At 38.5% G+C, this 13,133-nt stretch overlaps 1 protein-coding gene across 8 annotated transcripts in view; it reads left to right on the top strand.

The window, feature by feature from the left end:
• The window catches only part of APP (amyloid beta (A4) precursor protein), a 374,547-nt gene that overhangs the window by 93,940 nt on the left and 267,474 nt on the right, over window positions 1-13,133 (top strand). For all 8 annotated transcript variants that reach the window (XM_006872475.1, XM_006872472.1, XM_006872474.1 and 5 more), the window contains one exon: window positions 10,914-11,043. In XM_006872475.1, the coding sequence (XP_006872537.1) occupies window positions 10,914-11,043 (130 nt within the window). The remainder of the gene's footprint in view (window positions 1-10,913; window positions 11,044-13,133) is intronic.

Below are 13,133 nucleotides of genomic sequence, written 5' to 3'. Positions count from 1 at the left end.
CTGGTGAGCTTGAACCACTGACCTTGCAGTTCAAACTGACCTTGCAGACAACCCACATCAACCTTATCATCCTATTAGTAGATGGATTCTTTGTGAAAGAAATTGATGTATGTAAAAGCTTTCTCATTCCAGAATTATTCTCTCTCTGACATTTTGCTAGAGAACTTTAAATTCTTTGTTTTGTGTATATATGCTTCTAAATGAAATCACCCATATACAGTGTAGATCTCCCCCAAGACTTTTATGTAACTAGAAATCTGACCCTTTTCCTTGGGGTAAGTCTTTTTAACATGTAGTTCTTTTTAATTCAAAATTTCAAGGGAATAGAAAAAATGATTTAATGAACTGTCCATGTGCTTATTACTCAATTTCAGTAATGTATAGAGACTAGGCACTCTTGTTCCTGAATTATGTCTTGAAGTTTTCTTTTAACCCCTTCATCGTCTGCATTAGTTTCAGCAAGCAGTGTGTTCAGATTTGTTGCTCAGCCCTTTTGCAGAACTGTAAATCCATTAATTATGCAATTATGCAAAACTCAAGAAACTGCTATGGAGTTGATTCTGACTCACAGTGACCCTCTGTAGAGTATCTGATAAATGTACCTGGGAACAGAAAAGCTTTTCTTTCTCCTAGAAAGTGGCTGTTGGATTTGAACTGTGGTCCAGTGCACCTTATTTATTTAATCAAAGCGTGTAATCTGTATGGAAGTAGACAGCCACATCTTTGTCTCATGAAGCAGTTGAATCGTTTGGTTAGTAGTGCAGTGTTTAACCACTGCACCACCAGGGCTCACTCTTTACAGGATTGTTGTTGTTGTTGTCAGGTGCCACCGAGTCAGAACCGACTCATAGCGACCCCATGCACAGCAGAACGAAACAATGTTCGATTACAGGATTAGAACACCAATTTATTGGTACAACATCATTTCTAGCTTCTTTTTTTTTTTTTCCCCCAAAAGAAACATCCTTGATGTCAAATTTTTAAGCACTAGAAAGAACAGTATAGGCAAATTATTTTTAGAACTAGCAACAGTCCCCACTTACCAGTCCATTAACTCTGTTTTCAACTCGTTATTAGCCACAATTGACTTTTTGTTCTTGGAAACTCATAATCATTTAGAACTTAATTATGTTTTAAATCTGATTTTTTGGGAATTAATCACTTGGACCAGGTGGCCTGTTTGCAAAAGGGACTTCTACTAGTGTTCCCCCATTTGCCCATCGTGTTGAAAATTGTCTTAACTATCTAGTGGTGCTATAGCAAAAATACTCCAGGCTGCTGACTTCAAAGAACAGAAAATTATTCATAATTCTGGAGGCTAGAAGACCAAATGAGTGTCCATTTTGTGAGAATCTGTTTTAGAAGAAGGCATTTCTTCGTTTTTTCCTAGCTTTTAATACCAGGACATTCTTGGGCCTGGAGATGTAGTCTGTCTCCTCCATCATGATATCTGTCTCCCCCTAAAGAAGGTCTCTCCTTGTAGGATTTCCCTTTTTATAATACACCATTCAGAAGGGAGTAGGTTTACAATTCATCCTACCATGTTTGTTTGTACAGTGAGATGACATCAAGTCAGTTCCAACTCATAGCAACCCTATGTATATAACAGAATGAAATACTGTCCATATCCTGTGCCATCCTCACAGTTGATGGTTAAGCCCATTGTTGCTGCCACTGTATCAATCCGTCTCGTTGATAGTCTTCTTTTTTGCTGACCTTCCACTTTAGCAAGCATGATATCCTTCTCCAGGGACTGGTGCCTCCTGATAACATGTCCAAAGTATGTGAAACGAAGTCTTGCCATCCTTGCTTTTAAGAAGCATTTTGGATGATCTTCTAAGACAGTTTTGTTCATTTTTCTGACACTCAATGGTGTTCATTGTTCTTTGCGGTACTTTTCTTCTCTGATCTTCCCCTGTGTTAACAAAAGAAAAACCTGCTTTCTGAACAGTGTTATATTTGCAGGTATGGGGTTAAGACTTGATCATAACTTTTAGGGGTATAGAATTTAATACATAATAGGAATAAAGGAAAATTTCTGTAGGACTGACAACATATGTCTTAAATTCTTTATAACTACATGTTCTTGGCTTTCTTAAATATCATTAATGTCACTTCTTGTTTTACATTTTTAACAACTTAAATGTCATCTTGTCTGAGACTAATTTACTTACAATTTTAAGCAGCTTTAGATAATTTTAAATTTACAAATGAAAATGTTCTGCTGGTGACCAAATTACAAGGCATTTCAGCATTGTACAGATTTTATATCCACATAATTTTATGTCTATATTCAACTGCCTTCTAATATGGATATAAAATTCTTTCCAACCAATCATTTCTTCTGACTTGTTGGTCTTTTAAAATTTCTTCAACTGTTTAAAAGGAAAAAAAAAAAAAAAGAGCTTATTTTATGTACTGACATTAACTTTGTAAAATAAAACATGTTTGTACAGTCAGTAAAAATTACTTTTCAGATTGCTAGGCCATGAGATAAGAACACAGCTTTTTAAATTCTTACTCAGCATTTTCCTCATCCATGTGCTTATTAACATTAATCAACTGCTTTTTTATATATTGCTGTTCATGTTGTTAAGTGCCGTTGAGTTGGTTCCAACCCATAGCTACCCTATCTAGGGTTTCTGAGTGGGTGGTGGATTTGAACCACTGACCTTGCTGTTTAAATCAAACTTGCAGTCCATGCATTATCTTGTAGAGCCACACCAGGATTCCTGCAGCACCATACCTAGATGCTATTATTTTTGTTATTTCACATCATATTTGGAAGAACAACATTGAGTTGCTTATGTTTCTCTGAACAATCATTTAGTGCTTTATTTAAGAGAGGCCCCCTCATGGCACAATGACTATACATTGGACAGTTAACTGAAAGTTTGGTAGTTCAAACCCACTGCCACTCTGAGGGAAAAAGGTGTGGCAGTTGGCTTCTGAAAAGATTATAGTCTTAGAAACCTTGATTGGGCAGTTTTACTGTGTGCTGTAGAGTCTCTATGAATCAGAAATAACTTGATGGAGTTTTTTGTTTTGTTTTGTTTAATTTAAGAGATATATTTATAATATTCTATGGCACTTTCGTGCTATCAAATAGTCTCATATTGTTGTTAAGTGCCATTGAGTCTGTTCCAACTCATAGCAACCCTGCACAGGGTTTCCAAGAGCGGCTAGTGAGCTTGAACTGCTAATCTTTTGGCTCAACCAACCTTGTAGTCCAATTCAGTGACACACCAGGACTCTGTATATATATGTATGTTGTTGTTGTTAGGTGCCATCAAGTCGGCACCAACTCATAGCGACCCTATGCACAACCTATGACCCTGTCCTGGGCCAACCGCACAATTGTTGCCACACTTGAACCCACTGATGTTGCCATTTTGCCAATCCACCTTACCAAACATGATATCCTTCTCTAGCGACTGGTCCCTCCTGACAATATGTCCAAAGTATGAGAGACAAATGGCTCACACAGTTGTAGAGGTGGCAAAGTCCCAAGTCTGTGAGTCAGATGAACCAATATCGGCAGGTCTGATGGCAAGCAAACAGTTTGGATCAATAAGAATGTTGAGTTCTGATGGCTTTCAGAATCAGCAGACAATAAAGCAAGATACTAGTTTAAGTTCAGATGACAGTTCAAATGTAGGATTCAGACCCAGCAAAAGCAGGCAAACTGTCCAAGTGTCCAATATATTTGAAACAGGCTACAGCCCTTAGGAAACTTCCTGTCAATTGACTGGCTGCTCATGACAGAGCTCATCATGGAGTTGACTACATTGTGTTAGATCTCATACCACTGAGCATCTTGACTCAGTAAAGATGATACAAAATCTTAATCATCACAGCATGCATGTATTAACCAGACAGTTCAACCTACCCAGAGGACCCTAGGAAGAACAACCTGGCAGTCTTCAGAAAGTCACAGCTTTGAAGGCTCTATTGTTGTTATTGAGTGTTGTCAAGTCAGTTCCGACTCATGTTGTTGTTGTCAGGTGCCGTTGAGTCGGAACCGACTCATAGCGACCCCATGCACAGCAGAACGAAACAATGTCCGATCCTGGGCCAGCCCCACCACTGCTGCCACACTTGATGCCATCAATGATGCCACCTGGCTGATCCATCTCGTTGGGGGTCTTTCTCTTTTTCTCTGACCCTCCACCTTACCCAGCATGACATCCTTCTCCAGCGACTGTTCCCTACTGACAATATGTCCAAATTATGAGAGACGAAGCTTAGCCATCCTGGCCTCCAAGGAGCACTCTGGCTGCACTTCTTCCAAAATAGATCTATTGGTTCTTTTGGCAGTCCATGGCACTTTTAGTATTCTCCTCCAACACCACAACTCAAAGGCATCAATTCTTCTATGGTTTTCCTTATTCACTGTCCAGCTTTCGCATCCATATGAGGTTATTGAAAATACCATGGCTTGGATCAGGCGCACCTTAATCCTCAAGCTGACATCTTTGCTCTTCAACACTTTAAAAAGTTCCTGTGCAGCAGATTTGCCCAATGCAATACGTCGTTTGAGCTCTTGACTGCTGCTTCCACGAGTGTTGATAGTTGATCCAAAAAGAATGAAGTCCTTGACAACTTCAATCTTTTATATTATATATATAATAGTGATCCTGTATTGGCGTCCTTGGTGGGTTTGAACCACCAACTTTGTGGTTAGCAGTCCAGTGCTTATCCTAGAGTCAATCTATTCTGAAGTATATGGGATTGTCAAGAGTTGGAATCCAGTTGATGGCAAATGGTTTTTTTGGGGGGTGGGGAGGGGGTTGTAAGCTTTTGAGAGAGACAGGGAATTTCTTAGAGTTCAAGTGTTAGCCACACCTCGTAAGCATTATAAGCAGTCCCTGTCTGTTCCTCTATCTGTCTGTCTGTCTCTGTATAACGTACAAGGCTCTCTTTTGGCTTCTCTCCACATGCCCTTCCAACCCCTCATTTTCCTTCTCTAGATCACTGGCTCTGAATTCACATGACTTCTGGTCAGTGTCCCCCTCATTTGGTTGAGAGCCCATATTCAGGATTCCAGTTTGCAGTTGCTTTCCTCTAGCTCTAATTAGCTATAGAAATTGAGCTGCAGAGTTAAAATCTGGTTATGAAGGAGTACTCCTTCAGAGAGCTCAGCTCAGGGTCAGAACACTGACTTCAGCAAAGAAAAGGGAGGGCATTTGGAAGGCTCTGATCATCATAAGACCTAAGATAATGAATGTGGAGCACCATAGGGAGGTTACCATATACCTGGTTGTGTTTCAGGAAAGTGCATTTTCCCTGGGAAGGCGTTATACATATGTATTAACAAAAATGTGAAGCATGCTGTGATAAATACCATAAAGCATTCCATTAGTATGAGGGAGGGATTAACATTGTATTACACTGCAAATGGAGGTGGTTTGGCTACTTAGGGGGGACCCTGATGGTTTGAGCATTTGAAGTGTTGTGAAAGGGATCTTAGGTAAGAGTGTTTGAACACAGTGTATGCATTTATACAGTGACTGCTCTGTTTAGTTGTAAACTAGGAAGCTTTTATGAACTAAGGACAGTTTATTTTCCAAGTAGCTGACATAGGCCTGGATTTGTTTCTGCTTTCAGTATAGCGTTAGATACCTGAAGTCTTTTGTTTTTAATTTTTTATAATATAGAAAATAGTTATTCATAATTGAGGTTCATATAAGAGAGTTTTTAGAAAGGAAGTGTTCATGAGAGTTGAACTTTGCTAATGCTTGCTGTTAGTTGGAAAATACATGCAAATAAAATTGCTCAGGGAGCTCAGATATCCTTATTTTCTATGTTAAGATTTGGGATACTACAATATATATATATATAGAAAACATATGCAACTGATGTTTTCAATAGATTATGGTGAAAAGCCACAAACATATTTGAGTGTCTTAACTATTTTAATTTTTATTCTTGACTCAAATTAACTTGTTATGTTTTGATTATTTTCTGTGTGAACACACTTACTTGTCTTTAGTTATATTGGAGCTATTTCATAGGTGTGCCAGTAAATCAACTCCTGGCCACTCCACATGTGTCAGAATAATACTGTGCTCCATAGGAAGCCCTATACAGGATTGCTATGAGTTGAAACTGACTCCTTGACACTTAACAACAATTTTGGTAGAAGGCCCTTATTTCCAAGTGCCTCTGGGTAAATTTAAACCAGCAACCTTTTAGCAGCCAAATGTGTTTCCCGTTTGCACCAGTCAGGGTTCCCCATAATAGGTATATATGTAGTTTGTATTTGGAATTTTTGTCAGAAACTACATTTTTTTTTTTTCTTTTTCTTTCTGAATTGAGGTTTGCTCATACATGCAGCAATCATCTACTCTGACTGCGTGCTTCAAAAGAGATTTTGTTACTATGATTGCTGATTTTTCTCCTTCCTTAAGTAAACATCCTAACTCCAAAATATCAGTATTTTAGTATCTTTGACAAATCTAAATGAATAACTCCTTTTCTCTGAATAAAAGTAGCTAAGTCAGGCCAGCATTACTGCTTCCATTTTAATTGTTAGGGTCACATGCAAATTATGCACAGCTTTTATGTGGTTCAAATTTTATAATCTGTGCACTGATCTGCATATGGTTGTTGTTGTTAAGTGCCACTGAATTGTTTCCTACTCAGAGTAACCCTGTGTAGGGCTTCCAAGGAGCAGCTGGTGAGCTTGAACTGCGGACCTTGTAGTTCAAACCATGCTTGCAATCCAGTGCTTTATCCCACCGTGGCCCTAATTGTCATCAGTGTTACAAAGAGAGAAGTACAAGCTTAAGAAGTTGCCCTAAATTTCATGGAGGAAATTAAACTCTAGGGATCTTTAGCAGAGAAGTCACGATTTTAATTTGTCAGTATATAGTTCTACATGCTAGAAAATGACAGTTCATGTTTCTGTTCTGTTGCACAAAAAACTCAGAGGAATCTGAAGATAGTATGCAGTGTGAAAATGTGTTCCTTTTTTTCTAATCAGTGTGTTCCCATTTGTGCTAATAATCATTTAAGTTTGAATTGAAAAGGTGAAACAAATGTGATTGTGAGTGTACTTACTACTGGGCCAATACAAGTCTGTGAGCACTGAGAAAATTCTCAGCAGGTAGGGTAGTATTTCTGTGAAGTGGCAGCCAGAACCCCTTTAGAAAAATACACTTGTAGCTCACACTTTACTGCACATAAATTTGTGTCCCTCAGGGCCTACTTTCTACTATCATAGAGTTTATGACTCATCAGTGCTGTACTTTTGAGACATAATAAACAACCACAAGTGTTAGAGAAACTGTACAGAGAACCACTTTCATTACACAAACCATGGGACTATTAAATTCTTTAGTAGAATTTATAAGTAGAACATTTTTTATGACTTTAAATTCTAGCATTGAGGTATTAAGATCATTCAACCAAAATAAAATGTAAGGGAATGTAGCCTTATTCATTTAGAGCTGGGTGGTTGTTGTTAGTTTCCTGTGAGTTGATTCCAACGCATGATGATTCCATGTGTTCAGAGTAAAACTGTGTTCCATTTGGCTGTAATTGGTTTTCTAAGGTAACTCTGGGTGGATTAGAACCACCAATTTTTTGGTTATTAGTTGAGCATTTAACTTAATCATTTGTACCACATGGAGACATAGACAGTATTTTGACGAATAACTTTTTAAACACCCACCCCAGGATTCTGATACCCTATTTTGTGTTTTTATCAGAGTCCCTTGGTAAAAATTGGAGGTGCAAGTCTACCCTTTGGAACAAAGGCTTGCCAATCTATTTTTGAAAATCAGATTACAGAACAGAATTCTACTCTGATAAATCTGGAGTTACCATGAATCACTGTCTACTCCCCAACAGCTGGTGGTTTTGTATTCTCAATAGCATATACCTCAGAACTACATTTATAACACAGCACTGTGATTGGTGCCTCATTCCTTAACAGCTTACCCTAGTGCTGGGTAACCTGAAGTGAACAAAGGACTCGGGAAGCAAAATAAATGGAATTCTAAAATTTCAATGTTAACATAAAAACTCTGTGGTGAACAAACTATATAAACATTTTACATACAGGCAGGATCATACTAAGCAAAATTCTCTGTATCCATAGCCTACACTCTGGACTTTCTTGCTCTGAATCCTGACTCTCTACAAAGGTGCTGCTTCCCCGACGGTCTCTCTGGTAGAATTTCCTTCCTCACAGACCTCATCTCATAGCCTGGTGCCTAGGTGAGGATGTTCTCCTGGCTCCTCATTTTTACTTCCAAAGCATTTGTGTTCCCTCCTCCCTAAGCCACTCACCCCACAGTTGTGAAGTTGTTGTTGATAGCTGCCATGATGGCACCAGGAACAGCTGAATGGCGTTCTGCTTGGTCATGTGCCATCTCTTGTATTGGTTGTGGATTGAAGTAATGTGATTCATAAGGTTTTCATTGGATGGTTTTCCCAAGTAGATTGCTAGACCTTTTTTCCTAGCCCATCTTAGGCTGAAAGCTCCACTAAAGCTTGTTCATCACCATAGCAACATGCAGGCCTCCACTGAGAGTTAGGTGTTGTGGCTGTCCCTTATGCTGTTATTTGGTTGTTATGTGCTGTCGACTCGGTTCCGACCCATAGCGAACTTGTATAGGGTTTCCAAGGAGCAGCTGGTGAGCTTGAACTGCTGACCTTGTTTTTTATAGAAGGTGAGAATTACAGCACTGAATCACTATTACCCCAGCTGTGAAGTACACACCCTCAAAGTACATCAGTACTCCTCCACCTGTTGGAGACTTCTCTGTTCACTTATCAGCAGTCCCCTTAAGTCCTAGAAGATTTTAGCTCCTAACTCTGTGCCATTCTCTCCAGTAAAGCCGCTACTGTTATGATTCTTAAGGATTTTAATATCAACCTCTATGATCCTTCTAATATCCCAGTTCCTCAATTCCTTCTCTAATATCAGCCATTCACCCTGATGTTCAGAGTATACCATTGCAATTATGGATAACGGCAACTTCTCTAAAGTCTTAATTTCACATCTCTGATTCTCTAAATGTCATCTCTTAATTGTCTATTCACTTTCTCTAGTACCTGTCCTCTACAGATTATTTGACTGCTCTCACACCAGGACTTGTATTTCATTGTGTGTGGCATTGTGCAATAATGTGCCAGACTGCAAAGCCATTTGAACTGCAAGGTCGGCGATTCAAGCTCACCGGTTGCTCCTCAGAAACCTTATACAGGATCGCTATGGGTCAGAACCTACTCAACAGCATTTCACAGCAACAACCACCTTTTAGGGTAGAGTGGTGGCTCCATAGTATAAGCACTGAACTTTGAACTACAAGGTCAGTGGTTTGAGCCCACCAGCCACTCAGGAAGAGAAGTAAGGCTTTCTGTCCCTGCAAAGACGTGACTTTCTGCTCCTTTAAAGATGTACAGCCCTGGAAGCCCTATATAGGGTCACTGTGAGTTGGAAACAACTTGACGGCACTTAACAGAAACAACCACCTTTTAACTATTTTATCATTCCATTTATAGCTGTGATTTCCTCCACTCGGACAGTTTCATGGTCCATCATAGTAACTCCAGCCTTGTTTATACCCTCCGTTCTCTTTCCTTCTCTCAGTTTGTTGTGGTTATCTGTCAGTACCCTTGTGAAATGTCTGATTTAGGTAAGGAAAAGTTAATTTTGGAAGTAAATTTTTGCATTTCTGTACTTCATTCAAATGTTCACTCATTGTTATGAATAAATAGGCATTGTTTGCTATTTCACAAATGTATTTTTTTTTTTGTTGAGAGTATACACAGCAAAAACATTCGCCGGTTCCTACGTGTACGATTCAGTACCATTGACTGCATTCTTCAAGTTGTACAACCATTCTCACCCCCCTTTTTCCGAGTTGTTCTTCTCTGTGTAATATAAACTCACTGCCAACTAAAGTTTCTGTCTAATCTTTTTTTAAGTTGATGTTGTCAATTTGATCCCATACAGAGATTTATTAAAGAATATAATGTCCAAAGCAGACATTTTTTACTAGTTAAATGAAACCATTGTTTGGTTTTAAGATGACTTCAGCATATATTTTTAGTTTAAGGTCTAAATATTATCTTAGGGGGACAAACATATTTTGGTTAATTAAGTTTCACACTCTTTATTTTCAAGTGCTGAACTGAAATAAAGGGTTGTAGTTTAAAAAAAGTTATTAAGGGAATAGATGCATGAGAGCAATTGTTTATCTAAATGACACTGTGAGAACTTTTTGATAAATTATTTCTATGTAAATTACTTTGAATAAAGAGAAGAATTTTTATTAAGAAAACTTGTTGTGGGTCCTATCCTGTATGTAACATCTTTGACTAATGAATAAGATAGGACAGGTTGAATTTAGGCCAAGCAATATCCCCAGGGGTATACTCTGTAACATTTATTTAGGACAATACGGAATATCACCCTCATACTAGTTTATTTTATGTCAGTAATGACCCCATGCTTATTAAAGGTCCCTCTCCCTCTAATTCCTATTTTATCTTCTGTGGAGAAAATAATATTTTTAGCCTGAACGATATAATAAAAGTACATTCAATTACATTGCTTAATATTATTAATGGTATTTCTATGGGTTTGTCACATCTTTTTTTCTTTACACTGAATTTCTTTAGCTTGATCAGAATTAGGGCACATTTCACTATTGTTGTTGTTGTTAAAGTGCCGTATAGTCGGTTCTTACTCATAACGACACTGTAGGATTTCTGAGCAGCGGCTGGTGAGTTTAAACCACCGACCTTGTAACTCAAACCAACCTTTTAGTCCAGCACATTAACCTACAGCGCCACACCAGAAATGCAAAACCTTATCACAATGGCCGCTATTCATTGTACAAGCCAGGTAGAAACTCCTGTTCCAAGTAATAATTTGTTCTTTTCCTGTACTCCTCCAGGTCTATCCTGAGCTGCAGATCACCAATGTGGTAGAAGCTAACCAACCAGTCACCATCCAGAACTGGTGCAAGAGGGGCCGCAAACAGTGCAAGACCCACGCCCACATTGTGATTCCATACCGCTGCTTAGGTGAGCTGGCTAGCCTTCACGCCGATGCTGGTTGGGATGGTCATTGGGCACTAAAAGAAGGATGTTCTATCTAATAAGATCAAGTATACAGACTTTTCCTTCAGTGTATTTGCACTCTGTATTGGGCTACTAAGGTAGAACTATGTGGTGTGACAATATAAGTTGTTGTTTCTGTTATGTGCCGTGGAGTCGGTTCCGACTCATAGCGACCCTGCACAGGGTTTCCGAGGCTGTTAATCTTTACGGGAGCAGACCGCCTCGTCTTTCTCCCGTGGAACCGCTGGTAGTTTCGAACTGCTGACCTTACGGTTCGCAACCCAATTCGTAACCACTACGCTATCACAGTATAAGAGCAGTGCTTATTAAAATGGCCAATTGCTGGACCAATCCCAGCACTTCTGAACCAGTATCCCTGACAGTGGAGCCCATGAACCCTAATTTTAATACATTTCCTCAGTGAGCTTCATGTATACTAAATGTTGTAATTGATGAGGAAAATATGGAAAACCAGATATTTAAACATTGATAATTCAAGAGCTTCTTTGTTCTTCCTTATGCCTTGTTCCTAAATAGTTTATAAGGTCACTAATCCTTTTCTTTCTTACTGGTTGAGAAATAAAAAAGGGTTAATAAGATAAAAATAAGCAACATTTAAATACTAGGTAAACTATTTCTGCCTCAAGAAAATATGGAGGCTACATATCTCAAGAAACTATATATTTCGAATAAACGTAGTGATTACACCAAGAAGTAATGCACAGAGAGCATAAAAAAAGCAAAACAACAAAACCCCATTACCACCTTGTTAATTTAGACTCATAGCAACCTTATGTTGTTAAGTGCCTTCAAGTCCATCTGACTCATAGAGACCCTGTATAGAGTTCCCGAGGCTTTACATTTTCAAGGGAGTAGAAAGCCTTATCTATCTCTTGCAGAGCACCTGGTGGGCTCAAACTCCTAGCCTTGTGGTTCATAGTCCAGTGCTTATTATATGGAGCCACAGTACTCCTATAGTGATCTTACAGGACAGATGAAAACTGCTCCACAGGGCTTCCACATCTGTAATCTCTATGGAAGCACTTGTCACATCTTTCTCCTGCTGAGTGGCTGTTGGATTCAAACCACTGGCCTTTGGTTAACAGCTGAGTTCTTAATGTTGAACCACCATACAGTTCGGTCCAAATTAAGAAGTACAAAACATTCAAATTAATTAGATGCAACTGACCTTAAATTTTTTTTTTTTTTCCCTTTTGAAAATTTTCAAATAACAATCTTTTAATTCATTTTTTAAAATACATTATGGCTTATAACCTTTGAGATGTTGTAACCAAAATGACATTCAGAATAAAAGGCATATTTTGTAAGTGAATTGATGGTTAAATATAATTTTATTTATCTCTTCCTGCAGTCATAATTCTATTGAGGATTGTTTATACTAAAATTGACCAAAAGTCAATTCCCAGATTATGACTATAATTCACTACCTAGTTTTGGTAAATATTTAACTCAAAACCGATTGTATCCTGTCTACCAGCATTCCTTGCCCCTCACACACATATACACAGCCCCCACCTAAAAATCTATATTTTTTATGGAAAAAATAAATGGAAACTTATTTCAAATGAAAAAATCATTATGAAAAGGAATACAAGATGTACAAAATGTCCTAAAATCTAAAAGAAATGTCAGAAGATTTTATGACAATATTATGATTACATAGAGACTGATTGTATTTGTTTATATTGTGATAAACTATGCTGTACACCATTTAGAGAAAGTGGTGGTGGTGGTGGTTGTGTGTATGAAAGATGAGGTTTGGCCATGTTGGCCTCCAAGGAGCACTCTGGCTGCACTAGTTCCAACACAGATTTGTTGGTTCTATGGGAAACCCATGGGACTTTCAATATTCTCCTCCAACATCTTAACTCAAAGGCATCAATTCTTCTATGGTCTGCCTTATTCACTGTCCAGCTTTCGCATGCATATGAGGTTATTGCAAATACCATGACTTGGGTCAGGCGCACCTTAGTCCTCAAGCTGACATCTTTGGTCTTTAACACTTTAAAAAGGTCTTGTGCAGCAGATTTGCC

This window comes from Chrysochloris asiatica, unplaced genomic scaffold (genome assembly GCF_000296735.1).
Source record: "Chrysochloris asiatica unplaced genomic scaffold, ChrAsi1.0 scaffold00199, whole genome shotgun sequence".
Taxonomy (NCBI): Eukaryota; Metazoa; Chordata; class Mammalia; order Afrosoricida; family Chrysochloridae; genus Chrysochloris; species Chrysochloris asiatica.
Note: the sequence above shows the minus strand (reverse complement) of the source record. Positions and strands in the feature narration are given on the sequence as shown.